This window comes from Macrotis lagotis, chromosome 1 (genome assembly GCF_037893015.1).
Source record: "Macrotis lagotis isolate mMagLag1 chromosome 1, bilby.v1.9.chrom.fasta, whole genome shotgun sequence".
NCBI lineage: Eukaryota > Metazoa > Chordata > Mammalia > Peramelemorphia > Peramelidae > Macrotis > Macrotis lagotis.
Genome location: NC_133658.1, coordinates 217,849,788 through 217,872,513, shown reverse-complemented (window position 1 = coordinate 217,872,513; position 22,726 = coordinate 217,849,788). Strand labels below are relative to the sequence as shown.

Below are 22,726 nucleotides of genomic sequence, written 5' to 3'. Positions count from 1 at the left end.
GCCTTATGGTATTGTTATTAACAATCATGTTATATATTTTAGTTATACTTTTGGAATTTGAACACTGGGGTGCATGGATGTGTGTATGAAAGTTTGAAAGATCCATCCTATTTTCCTGAAAAATGTAATATAACAATTTTTGTAAGATTTTAAGATTTTATGACTTTTTTTAAAAATAAAATTGCCTTTGCCTTTCCCTCATGTATAAAATTAACAAGACATTCAGCTATGGAACTACTTACCTTAAATTGTTAATAAATATTAAATAACATCAAAAACATTTAAAACAGTGTTTAGCACTTTACATATGAAACCAGAAATTACAAATAATGTTCTTTTGTCGGGACCATAAAAGTACTAATATTTAACACTGGCACTTTATAATTACATCACATTAAATTTAATCACATCCCATTAATTAATGCTCTCCATTAATTAATTGTCTCCGTTCCCTAGAAGACTGTGTTCAGGTTTCGTTTCAGCTACATTCCGCCAGTAAGGAAGGATCAAAGGCAATGAGGCTACTTTCTTTTCTAACAAAGGCCAAAGATGAGAAGACAGAAATTCATTTCCTTTTGGTGATAAATGCAGCCCATCTGATAAATATGAGGAAAAGTCCTGTAATGAAGGGAAACAAAAAGGTTTACAAAATACATCATTTTGTCTTATAGCAAACATTTTTAAAGATTCAAATTAAGAAAGGTTACCTTTCAGGACCTATTCTAACATGAAATTATTATAAATTATATTACATATACCCCATTTGCCTTGCCAAAAAAAATAGTCTAATAGTACTTGGCACCACACTAGAAACAGTGGAGTAGAACACTGGACAGTACAGGAAGGTGAGTCCAGAAGGTCAAGCCATCCCAGAAAGTACACTGCTCTATGATGTGAGTGATGCCCCATTGCCCAACTCAATGCTGAGTTCTGAGGGGCTCCTCCAGTAGCCTAGCTGCATTACATCGAAGGGAAATTTTGTTTTTGTTTTTGCAAGGTAATGGGCTTAAGTTTAAGGCTTGCCCAAGGCCACACAGCTAAGGTAAATTATTAAGTGTCTGAGGCCTAATTTGAACTTGGATCCTCCTGACTCCAAGGGCCAGTGCTCTATCCACTGCACCACCTAGCCACCCCCAGGGGAAACTTGAATGCGAAAAATACACAGACATATGACAAAGTCACTGTTATTGGGGTGTCTGGCCATAGGCAGTAGAGGGCACATTTTAAGGCAAAATCAGTCATCCCAGTGTACAATGTAAGACAAATAGGGATCAGTAGCAACTCTTGATGAACATGATACATGGTTTAGTTTCTATATAGTATACACTATTAGAAGGTTTGGGGGAAAAGTCAAAATTGAAGCCTAGCTCTTGCCTCTAACAACACTCAGCTCTTTCCAGTAAAGTATACTGCCTCAAGAAATTTGAACCTAGTTTTTTCTATAGGATAATCACAAATGTTTATGAGATAACAGAGAACGTGACTTGAATTTACATTGATCCAGGTAAATATGAAAAAGTAAACCAACCTCGTTATCCTTTTGCATTAATGTCCACAGGTCAAGGACATCTGCCCCACAGTTCTGGCCCACTTGCAAACAGGCTTTGGCATATTCACCAACAACCACATTTGTTCGATTTAACTTGAAGCCTGGAGTAGGAAAATGCAGGTATCAAAATCAAATCTCATTAAATAACTAACAAAGAATAATTTCACTTTTGACTAGCATATGACTAATCAACACTGCCAATTTCTAAGGGGCTATTTAGAGATTCAAATGTGAGTCAGAGCATACATTTCTTAGCCAATTAACTCAATTACTTGGATGTCTAGGTCTTGATAATGCAAATTTTTTGGAAGTACTGAAATATAATTTTATTTAGAGTTATTGTGCTATACCTCCTAAAAATATTCCTGGCTTATCAAAGACAATGTCAGTTGACTACCTGATTAGGTAACCACCTAGCTAGAAAAGTTTTCAGTATGAACTCAGTGACATTGTATGTGTTATTTAAGAAACAATGTAAGCAAAGTTCAAGTGAAACTCTCTTAGAAGTAAAAGAGATGCTTCATCCTGTGAAGTTGGAAAAGGTACCCCAATATGAAATTGCCAATCTTTGCCCTGTGGCTGGAGGCTGCACAACTGACCTGCTGAGCCACGTACTCTGGACTTTGGTTGCTGATGCTTGCACAGACACTGCTGGTGCTGAGCTACACTGTTTTGCTGAACACACCACCGACATTGTTAAATATGAGGAAATTGAGGCAAGAAGTTGAAATATGGTATCAAAGGCACATTAGTTTAGGATAAAAAGGGCACTCTGGGAGTCAGAAGGCTTGGATTACTATTAGCTATGTTATCTTTGGACAATTCACTGAGCCTGCTTCCTCATTTATATAGAACCTGTAGGGAAGGGGAACCAGTGTCACAGAATTTAGAGCTAGAAGGACTTAGACATCTGGTACAAGATTCCTCATTTTATAGATTAGAAAATTAAGGGCTAGAGAGGCAAAATGATTAAACTACTACTGGTTTTCAAAAGAGGTGATCCATGACCCTATTATACCAGTGGGGAGCTAGGGGGAGATACTATTGTGGGTTGTTAGGAAAATTTAAGGAAATAAAATCTATATGACTGTGGTAAAAAGGTGGGATCTCATTCTCTAGGCAAAAATTGGATTAAAATAGGCAGCTAGAACCAAATGCAATTGATGTCAATATCAGAGGACAAAGGAAATGCCACAGAGATGTGGAAAAAATTGGTTCAGCTAAATGTCAGAAAACTAAATAATTACAATAGGTAATGTATCTCTTTACAATTTATAAATAAATACGGTTATACATATTTTATTCATACATTGTCAAATATTCATACAAAACATTTTTTACCTTGAGCAATACACTCCTTTTCCCAAGCTGATTCACAAAGAGGAGGTGGTGTTATAAGAATAATTCTACTTTCAGGAATATCTATCGACTTTAGATATTGTATCATGTTCTTTAAATTCTCAATATACTCATCGAGTGGAATATGTTGCTTGGGATTCTCATCTATTCAAGGAAATGATAGAATAATATGTTCAGTCACTGAAAAGCTCCATATTCCATTCTTATAATTCACACAATCATTCTCAATGGCTTAGTGTCTTTCCCCAAACTACTTTGTATCCATTTGTGATTAGTCACTTTATATTTTATATATATTTACATATATTCTTGTCTCCACCATTAGAATGTATGGTCTTTGTGAACAGGAATTGCTCAGTCTTTGTGTGGCATATTGTATAGTTTAAGAGAAAAGGGAGTAAAAAGAGTTAAATTCATTTCAAGTATGAGACAGATGATAAACTGAGCTTGAATTTTTCTGGCATTCCATGAATACTTTAAATACTTTCAGCAAGTCAGTTGAAACTCCTTGTATCCAGGTTGCCAACCAGTCTAACCTTAATACCTACATAGTGATAATACAAGCAGTCAACTATCTAGGGAGTCCCTACTTATAAGAGCAAGATCCTTAAGAGTTCATCCTGTGCCAGTTGAAGATAGGGAAAAAGTGTCCTTCAAAAGCTCCCTGGGGGCAGCTAGGTAGCAGTGAGTGAATAGAGCACTGGCCCTGGAGTCAGGAGGACCTGAGTTCAAATCTAGCCTCAGACACTTAATAATTACCTAGCTGTGTGGCCTTGGGTAAGCCACTTAACCCCATTGCCTTGCAAAAACCTAAGGGGAAAAAAAAAGTTCCCTAGAGGGACAAGCTATGTCAAAACAAAAGTTTATTTTCATTATATCAAGGTTCCCCTTATTCTGGAGGGTGAAAGGGTCAAAAGAAGCAGAAACAACACTTAGGAGTCAGAACACCTGGATGTGAATCTCACCTCTAATACCTGTGGAAACCTCAGCAAGTCACTCAGGACTTTCTCCCCAGTCTTCCTTTACTCAGGCCTTGCACCTGATAGACCATCTCAGTCCAAATTCATGCCCAAACCCAGCTGGTGGCTATTGGCAGGTATTGGACCACCTTGCCCTGTTCCAATCACCTTGGAGAAGAACAGGACCACCTGTACTAAGAAGGGATATGACTGTCCCCACCTCGCCCCCCCCCCCCAATTTAATTGGACTCTAGATGAAGAAACAAACTAGGATGCAGCTCACCTCTCTCTGTAACAGTCCTTGACGGGAACTTCTCTTTCCTTCTGCTACTCAATCTCCCTATCCTTGTAATAATTATCAGTGACCCTCAGACAAAAACTAACCCCTCCCTTAGTCCTTTTAGCCTGATCTCACTACACAACACTGTACCTGTTCTCTCTTAGCCTCTTCAACATTTGTTTCTTTTGTCATCTTTGCCTGTTCAGTAGGGTGTGAAGGTAAACTTCAATATTATTTTTATTTGCATTTCTTCAATTATTATTTAGAGGATTTTTCATGATAATTGATAATTTGGATTTCTGAATGCAGTATATATATATATATATATATATATGTATATATATATGTATATATGTACACATTTTCAAATTTTTTAGTTTTAATTTCAAAACTATACTTTTCATTTTCTGGGATCCACCCTATTATTTGTTTGGTCAATGAACTCTTTCCTTATTGATTCAAAAGTTAATTTCTGGGGCGGCTAGGTGGCGAAGTGGATGAAGCACTGGCCCTGGAGTCAGGAATACCTGGGTTCAAATCTGGTCTCAGACACTTAATAATTACCTAGCTGTGTGGCCTTGGGCAAGCCACTTAACCCCATTTGCCTTGCAAAAACCTAAAAAAAAAAAATTGGAATTTATTTCTTCCAGACTACTGGCTCTCTCCTAGCAGTTTTTGTCAAATAGTCTTTCCCTCAGTGAGTTTTTTGGGTTTAATAAAATATTATGCTATTGTCTTTGCTTCTGTATATTGTGTAATTAATTTGGTCTATTGATCAAAACTTCTCCCCCCCTCCCTTTTTTTTTTGATCAGTACCAAATTGTTTGAATGTATAAAACTATAGTTTTAGCCATGGAATTGTCAGTCTATTCCTTCTCACTTTCTTTAAGAGGAAAAAGCAAAAGTATTTATATATTCTTTTCTACATCTAGGCTCTGTCCTAAGTACTTTTTGCAAATCTCTCATTTGACCTTCATAACAACCCTTAGAAGTAGGTGCTATTATTACCTTCATTTTACAGTTGAGCAAAGAATAATAAGTGACTTGCTTGAAGCTACCCAGCTAAATAAATATCTGAGACCAAATTTGAACTCCAGGCCTCGGACTTTACAAACTACCTCACCCTTGATCTTCTTGATGTTTTGTTTCACCCAATGAAAATTTTTTTTCAGATTTACAAAATATTCTTTTGGAAGTTTTATTGGTATAATAGTGAATAAGTTAATTTGGTTAGTAGTGTTATTTTATTATGCAGTCTTATTTAAAAGCAATTACTATTTCTCCAATTATTTAGGTCTACATTTCTGCAAAGAGTATTTTATAGTTAGTCATACAGTTTTTAGGAAAATATTGATCCTATATGCTTCACCCCACCCCTCCTTGTTTGAGATTCAAGTCACTGACCACTGGCCATTGATTGATTGTCAGTCTATGAACTCATCCATATGGATGGCCCTTCCAATGATAGAAATTTTCAGATACTCTTTTTCCTATATATGTATAAATAGAAGAGGATGTATGCAAAATCTGTACAAGTTGAAGGGGAAGGACAGAGATCAGGCCAGGCCTCCTGTAAACTGGTGCATTTCAGTTCAGCTTTGAGGCACACTCAAGATTTTCAGAAGTAGAGATGAAGTGGGAAGAGTACATTCTGGGTGTGGGTGACCACGTGTGCATTTCTTATGGATGGAGATGAGAGATGGTAATTTTTGAAATATAGTCAGAAGATCAGTGTGACTAGATAATAAGCAAGGGGCCAAGCTGTAAAAAGTGAAATGCCAGAAAAGACTAGGGGGACACATGAGTTTTATGAGCAGTAATATGGAATAGTCAGACACATGCTACAAGAATCTCTCTTTGGCAGTTGAGTGGAGGAAGAACTGTAGAAGGGAGGGACAAACCAGGCAGGTAGAAGTGTGCTGGAAAAAACTCACACTAAAGTCAAAAGAAGCAGAAAATACTAGGAAACTCATGATGACTTCTATAGAAACTTATTTACCAAAGTTCTACACAACCACTTCCATCTCTTCTCCCTCCCTGCTCTATTAAAAAAAAGGATCACAGACACTTTCACTGTGAGATAAAAATGTATAGGAAAAAACCTGGGGAAAAGTGGAAAGAAGAGAGAAAAAGTTAATACCTTTTAAAGCACTGTCATTGGCACCAAAGAAAATTGTAATCGCAACAAGGTTTTCAGCATTACTACTTTTCCTGATTAATCTTGGAAGGATGATCTTGGCCCATCTGGTATTGTAACCTGAAAATCCACGATTTAGAACATCACATTTTCTGAAAGAGGGTTAATTAAAAAGAAAAAAATCTTGATTAGGAAAAACAAATTAGTGATCCATTTAGCAAATTTTCCAATATGACTATATTATGCCATTACTGATATATAATTTGGCAAGATATGGCTCAGTATGGGCAGAGTAATAAAATGAATAAATGACATTTAAAAACATGGTTTTAAAGCCGGGATAAATACTGTAGATTTCCCCTAGAATATCCTAGGGCACAAAAAAAGAAACAACTACAAAGAGATACATAGTAGTGATTTAGTGGAAAGAACATGCTATCAGTTCTCAGGTCTAGTATCTTGGCTTCTTTGGATAGACAATCCCCCTCTGACTTAAAACTATATTTTTTTGGTTATCTCAAATAATGTTATTTATTTTTGCCTTTATCCAAAGTGACAAGAAAAACCTTTTGCAAAGCCAAGTTGTCTATCTTTATCCACAGAATCCTTTGCAATTTTAATACCAAAGATACAGCACCATAAATTTAGAACTATAAAGGTCCTGAAAAGTCATTTTATCAAACCTCTACATTTTACAGAAGAGAGTGTGTCTCAGAGCCTAATATTTTAACTGTTCTGCAACTTATAGTATCAGTGAGGTGTCTGATTTTTAGAGAGGTTGAAGGAGCAGCTCTCAAGGCTCTGTGTGTCAGAGGAGGACCTTAAATCTAGGTTGTGATGCTTTGTTGACCCTTACACAGATATTAACAGAAACAAATTTGAATTGAGGCTACACATGAGTCCAAAATAAGTGCATTTTTGACTACACTATGTATCCAGCACCTTAATAAATGTCTTTACAACTTTTACCAAGATGTCATCATATTTTAAAGTAATAAATACCAAGGTTTATATAGAAACAACTCTCACCTGACTAGCTTGTCAGCCAGTGATGCTCCCCATCCACCCTCCTGAAAAGAAAACTGAAGAACAAGTTACTTCTTTAACCATCTGTCAGTTATTTATATTCTAAATTGAAGTTAAAATTTTAGGGGAATTCTGATCGACAATTCAAAAGATCCCTTTGAAGTGTCATCTCTTCCACTGACCCCCAACACTTCATTTAAAAGTCATTTTTGTTTGCTGTAGTAACGCCTTAGAATTAGTCTCACTTATGTGATTTTCCTTTAAATAATTAAGATTTCAGCTTGTCTGCATTTATCTTGAAAAGTAACTTTAACGTCTAAAGCCTCTATCCAAAGAGACTGTCTATAAGTTTAGTGGAACAGACTACTCCAAGGGCTGTGTTAATGCCACAATAATTGAAATCATTAGTAGTAAAGAAACTGGTTACCAGAGGTCCTACGATAAAGTGGATTCTACACATTTGAGCTACAAGTTTTTGTTCCCCTGTTCACCCTCCATGCTTGAAATTCCAAGTTAATGAGCACTGGTCTGATATCACAGCGTTGCTTTAGGATCATTGATCTATGATCTCATCCATATCCATTTCTGTCCTTATTCGCTCAGGCAACAAACACTTCACAACCCCTCTACTCCCTGTGAGTCGCTGTGCCAGGTGCTGGGGAACAACAGGAGGCAGCGAAGTTCCTGCCCCTAAGGAGTTTGGCATGGAAAGGAGAAGAGCAACACATCTGTACCAACAAGCTCTACGGAGGCTAAAGGACAAGGTCGGAGGAAACGATGTCCCGGGGTCAGGTCATGCCCGAGGAAGCGTCACAAGTGCGCCAGGCAAGGGCAGACGGACGAATAGGGCCGTGAACACTTAGCCACGTTACTGCGGGCTCTTAAGAGCTCTTGTTTGATTTTATCAACTTTGGCAGGTAGCTGCGGTTACTCCCATTTTCCAGAGGAGGAAGCTAAGTGAGGCTGGAGTCACCGAGCTCAGGTGTGAGAGGCCGCACCTGAACTCCAGTCTTCCGCACTCAGGCCCGGCGGGCCTAGGTCCGCGCTCCCTGCCCGCGGGCTCCGGCCGGGGGGGAGGGGCGGCCACGGGGGGCGGGGCCACGGGGGGCGGGCCCGAGCGAGCCAGGCCACTCCGCCTCCGGGTCAGCGGGAGAACACGGCCCCGGCAGCCGCGCTGACAGGGGCCCGAGCGAGGCCGCCCAAGAGGCGGGCGAACGCCCGCGGCCCTGCCCTGCCCTGCCCGGCCCGGGCCGGCGCTGTCGAGCGGGGGAAGGGAAGCGGCGGGCCGAGCCGGGGGGCCTCGGGAAGCCGGGCCTGGCGGAGGGCGCCGCAGAGCGGGCGGCGGTACCTGGGTGATGGAGTCCCCGAAAAGCAGCACCTGGGGCCAGGGCAGGGCCGTTCCGATGGCCTCCGCCGGCGAGCCCGACGCCGACATGCTGCGGGGCTGCTCCGAGCCCAGCGCCCCGGAAGTGCGTCGAACGGCGCCGCGGGCGCATCCCGGCCCCGCCCCGCCCGCCCCGAGCCCCGGCCTCGCCCAATGGCGGCCCCGCTGCCCCGGCCCCGAGCCTCGCCTCGGTCCAATCGGATTGTGATGCCGAGCGGCCTGGCCCGCCCCTGAGCCCTGGGGCCCCCGCTGCGCCCCCGCCCGCAGGCCCCGTCCCGGACTCCGGCTGCGCGTGCGCGGGTCAGCGGGCGGGTCAGCGGGCGGGTCAGCGGGCCCTGGCGTCTCGCAGCGGACCTCCCTCCTCCTCCAGCCGCCCCTCGGAGAGCTTTCCTGGGTGCCCGTGCGCTGCCCCCTCTCTCCACCCGTGTCCGGTCAGGGACCCCCATACCCCCATTCCAGGTCACTCTTCCACTTCCGCTCAGCCCGCCGGCCTTCACCAGTCCTGGGCCTTCCGCCCCCCGCATCCTGCAGCTCCTCCTCGGCCCCTCCGCTGGGGGCCCCCCACGTCGCGTCCTCGCCCTTCCTCCTCCCTAAGCCCCTGCACCATTTTACCTGGCGCTCTCATCAGCTCCCAGGCGTTGTTACCAGGTCTAGGACGATGGATTCTAAAATCTATTTCTCCAGTTTACTGCCTATTGCACATCTTAAATTGGATACCCCACGATTACCTTAAATTCAATATGCCCAAAACGTAATTGATTACTTTTCTCCAAAATCTTCCGTCCTTCCAAACTTCTCTCACGTGCGAGTCACCCAACCCCCTCATAACCCACGCCTGCAACCCAGCTGTCCTGCCCACGTCCCCAGTCCATCCCACCGCCCGCCACGTCCAACTTTGTCCAGTCTCGTTTCTACCTTGGAACAGGCTTTCAATCCTCAGTATAGAATGAGGGCATCTAAAGTACAGCAGGTACTTCATGAGCTTGTTGATTAAGTACTTTGTAAATGACAATAATTATCCTTTCCACATCTAGACTGTCCCCATCTTGGATCAGTTGAAGAAATAAAATAAGAATTTCTGGGGTGTTCTGCTACAAGCCTCCAACACAGTTGAGGACACAGAACTTATGGTCAAAAACTTAACCCAAATTTTTCAAGCTCTAAATTTCACTCTGAATAGTGCATAAACAAACAAAAAAAAAAGTCAAGCTTCTTTGGTACTGAGGGCCAAAAATTTTTACCTGAATTTTTGAGCTCAAGAAGGTTCTGAACCCCCAAGCTCCTCCATGTGGAAAACATAACTATATAAACCACTAAATGCAAAGTACAGAGTTCACTCTGTGCAGCTATACAGAAAGAACACCAGACCTCAAGAACTTCACATTCTTCAGGAGGGCAGGAAGGAAGAACATATGACCTGAATCCTGTCCAAGGCAAAGGAGAACTCGGTGTTGTAGGAAAAATTCAGATTGATAACAAGAAAACTGAACTAAGAAGAGATTCTAGTTCAAATTCTTTATGCAGATGAAGCAATTCAATACAAAAAAAGGACCTGGCCACAATTTGATGACTAAACTACTGGGCTAAAATGCAAACTTGAGATTTTGACAAGCGCCATATTATTTCCACTGTTTTACATACACACACACCGAGTTACAGGGTTGGTATGAAGAAAATTTGTGATACTAAACATACAAAACATACCAACATATATGTTGCAATACAGACCATAGGGAGGCTGGATTTGAACTCAGGTTTCTATGTGGTTGTATAGAAAATTGTTATTTGGAAATCTGCTTCCAGTGTAGAAAGGTCTGCACTAGGGTGCACCTAGCTCCACACCTTCTGAGAGTAATTAACCTAGTGGTGCTAAAAACAGCTAAAATACAAAATGCAAACCAGCCTTTAACCTCATATCTGAAGCACTGTCAAAAATACAAAGGCCACAAATAACAATTTTTATTTTTCTTCAGATTTTTTGTTTCATGTGTCACATGTACATCTTAAATACAAATCAACCAGAAAAGAATCAGTGTCAAGATATTAAACTGCACAGAAGTGTTTGTTATTTCTCTTTTAAATTTTCACTAAGTCAAACACTAATTTGTATAACTTCACTTTGTTCTGACACATCCATTTTACATACACTGAAATGAACAGAAGTCATTATTGTTTTAAACACATTATTTTTTAGGATTGGTTTTTTTTTTTTGCAAGGCAAATGGGGTTAAGTGGCTTGCCCAAGGCCACACGGCTAGGTAATTATTAAGTCTCTGAGACCGGATTTGAACCCGGGTACTCCTGACTCCAGGGCCAGTGCTTTATCCACTGTGCCACCTAGCCAGCCCCTGAGAAGTCATTATTGTTGATAGCACTTTTATAGTGATTACACTATGCCAGGCACTGTGCTAGGTACACTTTAAAAAATCTTGGTGAGTAGATGCTATCATTTCCCATTTTTACAATTAAGGAATCTGAGGCAAGTTAAGGTTGACTGACTTGCCTGAGATTACAAAACTTGTGACTGAAGCAGGACTTGAACTCAGGTCTTCCTCCTCTAGGCTTGTTGCTCTGTTCATTACATCATCTAGTTGCCTCTGATTTGCCTGGAGCAAAGGTTCTTAATGTTGTGTGATGGAACCTGTTAGGTTAGGTAAAGCCTATGGATTCCTTCTCAAAATAATGTTCTTAAAAAACATAAATATATAAGTTCAAAAGAGAAAATATAACTATACTGAAATAATTATCCAAATAATTTTTTACAGTAGCTATTAGAACAAATTAAGATTTGCATGCTTATATTAAAAAAAAAATTCCTCCACATACACATTTCTCTCTCAAAGTAGATAAATTTTTTAGTCATTTTGACTTAGGCAGATTCTAATAACTTTAGCAGAAGTTACACAGTTGAAAGAACTTATATTTTTTCCAAAATAATGCACCATCTAACGGTTGGCCACAAGGTGATAAATTTGTTTAAGGCAAAAAAAAAAAAAAAAAATTCAGGATGACCACATAAGGTAGAGAGGTTGCGATTTGCATTAATACCACAAAATCTTGAAATATAACATATATTAGTGATATTCAAAGAGTAGACATGAAATTCTTCTGTCAGAAAATATATATGCTACTCCAGGGAACCTAAAGTACTCTGTTTCTTTAAAATAATGGAGAAAGAATCAAGGATTCAAAGAATTTTAATGTACATGGGAATAGTTTTCAATGAACTGGTGTAAGGGCCTCAAAAAGTCTCTGTGCAGCAAGTTCTACCATTTCCCGAAGGGACTCATCATCTTCACTTCCTTCTTCACATTCAACTGTCTGAAAGATAATGGACAGGACATCATAAGTTAGATTCCATAGTTAATATAAGAGGAAATATCAATGTCAGCTTTAGTAGCAAACATTCCTCTATGGGTGAAGATAATTTTAAGGCCAATTATCAACCCAGAGACTTTAGCTGCACTATAAACACTTGGGCATTCTAAATAGAGAGGTTCAGTAAGAGATTTATAATCCTGCTAAGAAATAAAAACTAAGCATGATGAATTTGTGTCAAAAAAAATCAGTTTTGGAAAAGCAAAATTAAAAATCAAAAGTCTTATAAGAAAGCTTTTTTCAAAAGTTCTGATGCAAATGACACCCCCTAGGGATTTAGTTTGTACTCTTAAGAATGACAATAAATTATTTTAATGAGAAATAGATTTTATAAATTCCATCAGGAACTGTTTTATACTGAATCTGATTTCAAATCAGCTAACATCCATTGTAGTTGCTTCTGAAGAAGCAACTTTTTTTTTTAATTAGCAAAGGAATTAAATCTCACTGCTCAGGTAAAACACTGGACATCATTCCCTCAAAGATACAGTAAATCATTAGAACTCCTCTTTTATGTATAGATTAAAATCTATCCTCAATTTGCAGAGCTCATGAGAATCTACATATCCAAAGGATTTATCTGTACATAAGAAACTATAAGAACATCACTTGCAGTAGACAGGCTGCTTTCAACAAATATACATACTCGTGTCTCCAAGGATATATTGGCAGTCTTTCCATCCACTGTGACGCTTAAAATAGATCCTTCCTTAACACTGACACAATCTTCCCCAAATATGTCTCTTCAAACAAAAAGAAAAATGAGAAGTTATCAGACATTAGAAAAGTGAAGAGCTATATTGGTAAGCTGATAAAATGTCACCCTTATAAAATTTGAATAAGTTACAAAATTGATGCTAGGATTCATATCCAAAGCACAATTTCAGAAAATACTTCATCAATTCAGGGTAATTTCTAATTTAAGCTTGGTGGATTTTTTATTACTTTTATTATTTGGTTATAATAGCCAGAGTTAAGCCAAAAATTATCTATCAATAGTCATTTTTTGTTAAGTAGTAGATAGTAAAATGATAAGAACCTAAATATCATGAGTGGATATAATCTTAGGACTTCACTGAAGTTCTCCTCGAATTCCTTAATGAGACATAGAGGTGATTTGTAGTTCCGGTAAGGCATCAGTTCAAATAGATCAGCCAAGTGGTTAGTGCTGGAGTCAGGAAAATCTGGGACCTTCACCAACAACCTTGAACATTTTTACCAACTAACATGACCCTGAGCAAGTCATTTAAAATACTGATTGCCTGAGTTTTCTCATCTATAAAATGGGGATAATAATAATAGCACCTTGTTGTATAGATCAAATGAAATAATTAAAAGCACTTGAGTGTCTGGCTCAAAATGAGCATCACATAAATGTTTTCTAAGACTACAACCATGCCTACTAATGATGCAGAGGAAACAGGCAGAGAGCAAATGTTAACTTGGACCTTTCTGAGCTGGCTTGCCTACAAAAAGCCTTTCTTAAAGGGATGTTTTATATCATTTCTGGGAGAGCTTGTTGTTTTGTGCTTCTCTCTGCTGTCCCTGGGTTGATAAAGATGATCTCACTGTCCTGTATCGATCAGAAACTTTCCCATAAATCGCATGCTGTATCCTATGAACATTCCCATACACATCACATTAAAGCTATCTTGCCCCAGAGACCAGGACCACCTGGTTCTGAAAGGGAGACTGAGGCATACAAAGAATACTGAGATAGCAGGATGTTATCTAAGTAGTGCCCTCATTGTCACTGATTATTTCTGACATCATTCCCTTAACCAAACCCACTCAGAAGGCACAAGTAGCTCCTCCCTAACAGACTACCCCCTCCGACTCCCCCCAAGTTGCAAGTTCTTTCTTGGAACTCATCCTGTCTGAAGAATCAAAATAAATTTATATCTTTCTTCATTGAGGGTCACTGATGACTGGGATCCTCACCCCCAAAATTCTCATTCTCAAACCTTGTCAATGAATGAATTTTCTTCTAATAGTCAAGTAAACTAAGTATTTTTAGTACAAAAAATTCTAATCATTTGCCAGAGAAATATTTCTAAAATGCCACTTGGGAAATATACTACCTGAAACAAAATTTGCAAAACATAATATCCTTACTCACGAACATAGTAAGTAAAAACAGTATAATGCACCTTTCACATTATACTATATGTTCCTTGGAGGTAAGATTGTAATTTTATCTAAAATTGATTCTACTATTAAAAAACCTGTCCCTATCCAGGATACAGCATCTTCTGGATGTGCTCCTTGGCTAGAATGCCTCTTTGAATCCTCAGCTCCCTTCAAGGTTCAGCTCAAATGCCACATTCTACAGAAGGTCTTACCATGACGTTTTTCCTCATTCCCTTGAGAAAGTTAATAATCAATTATCTTGTGTGTGTTGTTTCGCCTCCTAAAAAAAGTTACTTTCCTTGAGGGCAGGGAATGATTAGTTCTTGAATCTATGTTCCTCAGTGTCTATCAATATCAGGCATACAGTAAAACACAACATTTATTGAATATAAAAATGTAATCAAGGCCGGTATTAATAAATTGATTTATGAGCAGAGATTCAATTAATTCCCCCTTATTATGAGGAAATAGGTTCAGAGAGGTAATTTAAGGTGACAAAGGTGAAAAGCAGCAGAATTAAAGTCAAGGTTCTCTGGCTTCAAATCTAGTCCTCTTTCTGTTGCACCATGCCTATTAAATCCACAAAACTAATTGATGACTATTTCTATTTCATTCAATTTCAATAATACTGAAAAATAAAAGCCTTACTGAAGCATAATCTCCAATCTCTTGCTGTAAATATGCATTTCTATTTTTTTTTTGATACCTTAGGTACTGCACCTAGGGGAGAAAAAAAGCAAAAAATATGATTTAGTTCCCTTTCCAAATAAATACAAGTATAAAAAAAATTAAATTTCTTTTTGATAACTGGATTTTAATAACTGGATTCCTATACAATCCTATGTATTTTATTTTATGCATTTAAAAATTATTTTGAGATAAGTTTCATCAGATTACAAAAGGGAATCATGAATAATTCAAGTATTCCATACTTCCAATATAGTACCAAGTATTAAATAAAGTCTCATTGCTTTCAGACAAAGAATAAAATAAATTGCATTTATTTCCCTCTTTGGGGAGAACTCATGAGTCATTTTTACATTTAATCACAATTTATTTATATTTTTTCTGGTTTATAGTAAGAAAGTCAGTGCTAATATTGATTCACAATCTTTAATATATTTAAATTTTTTAAAAAGGTTTTTTGCAAGGCAAATGGGGTTAAGTGGCTTGCCCAAGGCCACACAGCTAGGTAATTATTAAATGTCTGAGACCCGATTTGAACCCAGGTATTCCTGACTCCAAGGCTGGTGCTTTATCCACTGCGCCACCTAGCCACCCACAATCTTTAATATATTACTTTGTTGACTTTGATAAAAGTTCTATTTTAAAGTACCAAATACAATCTAAAAACTGATTTTTCAGCTCCCTCTGACTTTTTTCTGACAATTTGTCATCATCACTGTGAAGTAGAGAAGACCAAGGGTCATTTTATATGTTATTTTTTTCATAGATTGCCAATTAATATATCCTCTAATGTCCAATCAGTACAAGATGATTCTTGGACAGTAGACCAGATATTTTATTTTATTTTTTTCCCCAATCTTCTCATTTTTCTTTCCTTTTTTTTTTATTAAAGATATTGAGTTTTACAATTTTCCCCAATCTTGCTTCCCCACCCCCACCCCACAGATAGCACTCCATCAGTCTTTACTTTGTTTCCATGTTGTACCTTGATCCAAATTGGGTGTGATGAGAGAGAAATCATATCCTTAAAGAGAACAGAATTCTCAGAGGTAACCAGATCAGACAATAAGATATCTGGGGTTTTTTCCCAAATTAAAGGGAATAGTCCTTGTATTTTGTTCAAACTCCACAGCTCCCTATCTGGATACAGATGGCACTCTCCTTTGCAGACAGCCAAAAATTGTTCCCGATTGTTGCACTGATGGAATGAGCAAGTCCTTCAAGGTTGAACATCACTCCCATGTTGCTGTTAGGGTGTACAGTTGTTTTTCTAGTTCTGCTCATCTCACTCAGCATCAGTTCATGCAAATCCCTCCAGGTTTCCCTGAAATCCTGTCCCTCCTGGTTTCTAATTGAACAATAGTGTTCCATGACATACATATACCACAGTTTGCTAAGCCATTCCCCAATTGAAGGACATTTACTGGATTTCCAATTCTTTGCCACCACAAACAGGGCTGCTATAAATATTTTTGTACAAGTAATGTTTTTACCCTTTTCCATCATCTCTTCAGGATATAGACCCAGTAGTGGTATTGCTGGGTCAAAGGGTATGCACATTTTTGTTGCCCTTTGGGCGTAGTTCCAAATAGCTCTCCAGAAGGGTTGGATAAGTTCACAGCTCCACCAACAGTGTAATAGTGTCCCAGATTCCCCACAACCCTTCCAACAATGATCATTATCCTTCGGGGTCATACTGGCCAATCTGAGAGGTGTGAGGTGGTACCTCAGAGAAGCTTTAATTTGCATTTGTCTAATAATTAATGATTTAGAGCATTTTTTCATATGGCTATGGACTGCTTTGATCTCCTCATCTGTAAATTGCCTTTGCATATCCTTTGACCATTTGTCAATTGGGGAATGGCTTTTTGCTTTAAAATATGACTCAGTTCTCTATATTTTAGAAATGAGTCCTTTGTCAGAATCATTAGTTGTAAAGATTGTTTCCCAATTTACTACATTTCTTTTGAACTTGGTTACATTGGTTCTATCTGTGCAAAAGCTTTTTAATTTAATGTAATCGAAATCATCTAATTGGTTTTTGGTGATCTTCTCCAACTCTTCCTTAGTCATAAACTGCTCCCCTTTCCATAGATCTGACAGGTAGACTAGTCCTTGATCTTCTGATTTGCTTATAGTATCGTTTTTTATGTCTAAGTCCTGTAACCATTTGGATCTTATCTTGGTGAAGGGTGTGAGGTGTTGGTCTAATCTAAGTTTCTTCCATACTAACTTCCAATTATCCCAGCAATTTTTATCAAAGAGGGAGTTTTTATCCCAATGGCTGGACTCTTTGGGTTTATCAAACAGCAGATTACTATAATCATCTCCTGCTTTTACACCTAGTCTATTCCACTGGTCCACCACTCTATTTCTTAGCCAATACCAAATAATTTTGATGACTGATGCTTTATAATATAATTTTAGATCAGGTAGGACTAAGCCACCTTCTTTTGCACTTTTTTTTCATTAAGCTCCTGGAAATTCTTGACTTTTTATTTCTCCATATGAATTTACTTACAATTTTTTCTAACTCGTTAAAAAGTAATTTTTTGGAATTTTGATTGGTAGGGCACTAAACAGATAGTTTAGTTTTGGTAGAATTGTCATTTTTATTATATTAGCTCTACCTATCCATGAGCAGTTGATATTTGCCCAGTTATTTAAATCTGATTTAATTTGTGTGAGAAGTGTTTTATAATTGTTTTCAAAAAGATTATGAGTCTGTCTTGGCAAATAGACTCCCAAATATTTTACACTGTCTGAGGTTACTTTGAAAGACCAGATATTTTAAAAAATATTTATGTATATACTTAGTGATTTATTTCCCCCAACTACATTCAACAAAGATTAACATGCTTGTTTTTTTTTTAATTTGGAGTTCTAAATTCTTTTTCTTCCTCCTCCAGCATTGAGAAGGCAAGCAATTTGATAAAGGTTACATTTGTGAGGTCATGCAAAAATACATTTTTCATATAAATTGTGCTGTGAAAGAAAACAGATAAAAAAATTCCTCCCCACCCAAATAGTTCTTTCACTGGAGATGGACAGGACCTTTTATCATAAGTTCTTCAGAAATGCCTTGGATCACTTATATCATTAATACTAGTGAAGTCAGGGCTGCTAGGTGGCACAGCGGATAGAGCACTGGTCCTCAAGTCAGGAGTACCTGAGTTCAAATCTGGCCTCAGACACTTAAAAGCTACCTAGCTGTGTGGCCTTGGGCAAAGCCACTTAACCCCATTGCCTTGCCAACAAAACAAAACAAAAAAACTCTATTATAAAAAAAGACTAATGAAGTCATTCACAGTTGATCATCACACAATACTGCTGTTATTGTATACAACATTCCCCTGGTTCTGCTCATCTGCCTTTAAATCAGGAAGAGTCTTTCCAGGCATTTCTGAGAATAATCTTCCTCATCATTTCATCATTTCTTACTGATGGGCACCCCCTCAATTTCCAATTCTTTGCCATCACAAAATGAGCTACTATAAATATTTGTATAAATATATTTATCCTTTTCATTTTTTTCTAACTGGGATCCAAACCCAGAAGAGATCCATATTAGAGCAATGCAACAGAGTCTTGCACCCAGTACCAGCAAAGGAACCCCTTTAATGTTCTGACCAGTTGATTGATCAGCTTGCTCTGTGAGCTGAGAGCTCCAGAAGGCATTTCCTCTGATGACTCAGCAGCCCCAAGGTCTGTTTTTGTTTGTTGGGGCTCAGTCTGTGCTGGACTCAGCTCCACTCACACCCCAATGTGACAGACCTTTCTTGTATTCTAAGTTGACTTGAGTTGGAAAATTAATTCACCCCATCTTTTGAGGGTTCTGCCACTCAAGAATTCATATTGAGGCATTATTTAAAGATGTTTGGAGGGGAATTTGGAAGAGTTTAGGATAGCCCCTGCCTTTCCTTTGTCATTTTTGACTCTGCCCTGATGGTAGAACATCTAGTGATGAGACTGTACTTTAAGCCTTTTCAATTTTGGACATAATAACAGAGTTTAAAGAATTGTTTCGTCTCTACCTCAGAATGAGGTTTCCTCATTTGCAAAATAAAGAACCACAACTCTAAAGATAACATTTCTCATAAATGATGCAATTAAAATATTTGATAAAACTTTGTAAAAATATATTTGTACCTTTCTGTATTTTGGGGTTTGACTGAACTTCAAGGATCACTGTTGTTACTGTATCTGCATACATATCATTGGAAGGATTTGCTAACCACTGTAAAACAAATAGTAGAATTAACAAAGAAGGACCACAATTACCAGAACTACTGCTACACATATAAATGGACTACTGATTCTAATTTGTTTTATTGAACTGATGAATCCATATAGTAATACAACTGGTTAACTTCCCCTTCTCTTCAAGGAAATTGGTTATCTTATGGAACAGAATACTGGGGTGTCATGTTGAGTAATAGTCCTTTGGATTCTTACAATTTTCAAAAATGTTTATATTTTAGGTTTGACAGGACCTGTGCATGGAGTACAGATTACAACTTTTTCTGCAGTTGTCTAGAACACTGAAAGAGAAGTGAGGTCTAAAGATAAAGACAGTATATGTCCAGGCCATCCTGACCCTTAGGCTTGCTTTTCATCTATGATGCCACACTTACTCTCACTGCATACTTTCTCTATTTTTTTTTCCATTAGATACTAAAAAAACCTAAAAACTCTTCTTTTAAATGTAGTGCTACATGAAATTTCTGGTGCTTACTATTTCACACTTAGGTCAATATAATGTCTCTTGGTGTTACTCCATTTACTCTTTAATTATCTAAAGGATACTGACCCCAAATAACCTGAGAAACTCTGAAAGAAATTAATGAAGGAAATTTTGATATTTTAGTCCTAAATCCAATACATTCATGAATTGTGTACAATAACGGAATTAACTGCTAGGTAAATGAATTGACCTGTGGCTGTTTCTGAAGCTCTCTCTTTTCAATGGAGAACAAAAAATTCAGAATACAGAAATTTATTCTAGAACAGGGAATCTTAGGGTGCATGAATTTGCTTTTTTTCTTTATAATATTGATAATTATATTTCAATAATTGGTTTCTTTTATAATCCCAAATATTTTAAGCATTTAAAAACTTTATTCTGAGAGGGAGTCAATAGGCTTCATCAGTTTGCCAAAAGGGTCCATAAGAGAAAAAAAAGGTTAAAAATTCCTGCTTGCTCTAGGGTAACTAGGTGGCACAGTAGATAGAGCACTGGCCCTGGAGTCAGGAGTACCTGAGTTCGAATCCACCTCAGACACTTAATAATTACCTAGCTGTGTGGCCTTGAGCAAGCTACTTAACCTCACTGCCTTGCAAAAAATAAAAAAAATAAAAAAAAATTCCTGCTTTAGGCAGGTTTGTGATTTAAGTAAAAGAACAAATATGACAATATATATACCAAAAAACTCCAAAGCAAAAATAACAAAAAAGTTATCTATTTCAAAGCAGAATAACAGAAATTGAGAAAAATACCTTTAAAAAATTTCTAAAATAGGGGTGGCCAGGTTAAAAATTCCTGCTTGCTCTAGGGTAACTAGGTGGCACAGTAGATAGAGCACTGGCCCTGGAGTCAGGAGTACCTGGGTTCAAATCCAGTCTCAGACACTTAATAATTACCTAGCTGTGTGGCCTTGGGCAAGCCACTTAACTCCATTGCCTTGCAAAAACTAAAACAAAACAAAATAAAATTTCTAAAATAGCTACTTCTTCCTCCCCTTTTGGACATTAATGCTTTGTTTGTATCACAATGAACTATTATTCACTATTATCTCCAATTTATTTGTTTGTTTGTTTTAGGTTTTTGCTGCCTCTTCTTATTTATCTTAAATGCAATCAAAAAGCCTCAGTAAAAAGGATCCTTTCACTTCATTAATCACCCCCCCTTCAAGATGTTTGTTATATATGTAAATACACACACATATACACATATGTAAGTATGTATATTTTACTTTGTGGTGCTTTATATTCAAGTATTTAAAAGCACCATGTTAAGGACAGTATTTGTTTTACCTCTCCCATGTGCCATTCTAACTTTCCATTCCTCATCTTCTGGTCTATCCATAAATGAATTCCCCCCCCCTTTTCCCCCCAAGATAACTACATATTTAAACAATAGAATATTCACAACCATACTAGTATTAAATTTTGTCAAAAGAACTGCTCAATGGGCTACAATTTTTTCATAAAGTTCCTTCTATTTATCCAACCAAGAGTAACTTAGAGAATTTCAATGGTTACTTCTATTCTCATCAGAACTGACAAGTCTATACTTCAGAAAGCATAATTGAAATGGCTTAAATGACCATTCTAGGAGCCTTAATTCTGTGGTTTACCTTCAGCACAAATTTTAATGTACCTTCCTTTTCCATTTGAGTTTCTATTATCCTGAAACAGTAACTAACATTCCACTATTAGGAAAAATGTATATCAAAGCCAAAGATTACTTACTAGGCTCCTTTTGGAGTTTTGGCATTATTTTACTCTACACCACCATTCCATAATAGAAATGCATGAAATCCTTCCAAGAATTGGAGAATTTCAATGTAGACTGAGTATTTGGAGACACAATGAAATGCACTAAAGTTGAACTAGAATTGTGAGTCTAATGTGTTACAACTATGTGTGAACTAGATAAATTTTGTGTAAGTCATTCTTATTAAAAGTTATTACTACAGAAACAAAGTGATCAGGGACTGAAAACTGATGCTGGTAAGAATGTTTAATTTTTTCTAATTTCATGTGCTGTCTAATTTTCTTCCTAATTTTATAGAAGAATATTTATTTTACTGTGCTTACTTACCTCTAATACTACCATGCCTGGTTCCTGTATTACAGTAATATTTTTGAACACTTTCAAAGCTGGTTTTTGCTGAATGTCAATTTCTTCTACATCACCTAAGGGGGAAAAAACTTGGTTATAAAGAACATATAAATTTTCTCTCAATCATTTTTCTGATGTTTCATTTCTATGTCTACACTTTAGAATTTTCTGTCATCTTGATTTTATATCATCTAAATTTGTCCCTGTATTCCTTTCTTCTCCACCTTTCAGAGTCATCCCATATAACAAAAATTATTTTTTGGGGAAAAAAAAGTCAGTAAATTGATTAGTATATCAAAAAAATCTAAAAATATAAGCAATATTTAACACCTATGAACTCATCAGCTGTACAAAAGAGAAAGATGAAAGCATCTTTTTGGTGTACAAAGGGCCCATCTTTTGATCACTGAACTCTGAGTCACATGACTCACATTGTAATCTCTGGGTCAAATGGACATTTTAGTCATTATATTTAAACTTTCCAAAATGACTGTACTATCATAGTTCCACCAACAAGTTCTCCATCACTGACTTTTTTCATATTTTGTCATCTTTGCCAATTTATTAGTTGTGAGGTGAAACTTCAGGGATGTTCTGATTTGCATTTATTTTTATTAGTGGGATAATCTTTCAAATATTAATAGTTGACAATTTTTCTTTTTAGAATTTTTTCATAGAATTGAATTATCCATTTTATATTTTTTAATTGTTTCTATCCCTTGTTAGTTGAGAATTTATTTCTTGAAATTATGTATAATCCAATGTATTATTTTATGAGTTCCTTTCTTACTTTCTAGTTTTCTTGTACGTTATTTACTCTCATACAGCCATCAATCCAGTGACACTTGGCCTTTACACTGGGCATTTTCAATACCTCCTATACCTTCTGTCCTTTCTCTTTTCTTCCCTTTATTGGAAAGTAGCTCTTGGGCATATATATTGGTTCCCTAATATATCTTGGACATTAGAGATAATTTGATCAAAATATTTTCT

At 37.6% G+C, this 22,726-nt stretch overlaps 2 protein-coding genes across 5 annotated transcripts in view; both read right to left on the bottom strand.

The window, feature by feature from the left end:
• Positions 1–358: 358 nt before the first annotated feature.
• On the bottom strand, positions 359–8,829 carry IAH1 (isoamyl acetate hydrolyzing esterase 1 (putative)). 4 transcript variants are annotated; one of them, XM_074209636.1, is made up of 6 exons: positions 8,659–8,829; positions 7,314–7,366; positions 6,288–6,436; positions 2,891–3,052; positions 1,529–1,650; positions 359–618 (listed from the first exon to the last, which is right to left on the bottom strand). In XM_074209636.1, the coding sequence occupies exons 1-6, from the start codon at positions 8,743–8,745 to the stop codon at positions 436–438; spliced, it is 756 nt and encodes a 251-aa protein (XP_074065737.1). In that variant the 5' UTR covers positions 8,746–8,829; the 3' UTR covers positions 359–435. The 4 variants fall into 4 exon arrangements, with proteins under 4 accessions (XP_074065737.1, XP_074065739.1, XP_074065738.1 ...); XM_074209638.1 differs by lacking the exon at positions 8,659–8,829 and adding an exon at positions 7,738–8,319; XM_074209637.1 differs by lacking the exon at positions 7,314–7,366 and having other exon boundaries at positions 6,288–6,404; positions 8,659–8,828.
• Positions 8,830–10,638: 1,809 nt separating this feature from the next.
• The window catches only part of CPSF3 (cleavage and polyadenylation specific factor 3), a 53,852-nt gene continuing 41,764 nt past the window's right edge, over positions 10,639–22,726 (bottom strand). Inside the window, 6 exon segments of the mRNA XM_074209635.1 lie at positions 10,639–12,015; positions 12,719–12,815; positions 14,851–14,900; positions 14,903–14,922; positions 19,039–19,126; positions 21,713–21,807. Of these exon segments, the coding sequence (XP_074065736.1) occupies positions 11,914–12,015; positions 12,719–12,815; positions 14,851–14,900; positions 14,903–14,922; positions 19,039–19,126; positions 21,713–21,807 (452 nt within the window). The 3' untranslated portion in view covers positions 10,639–11,913.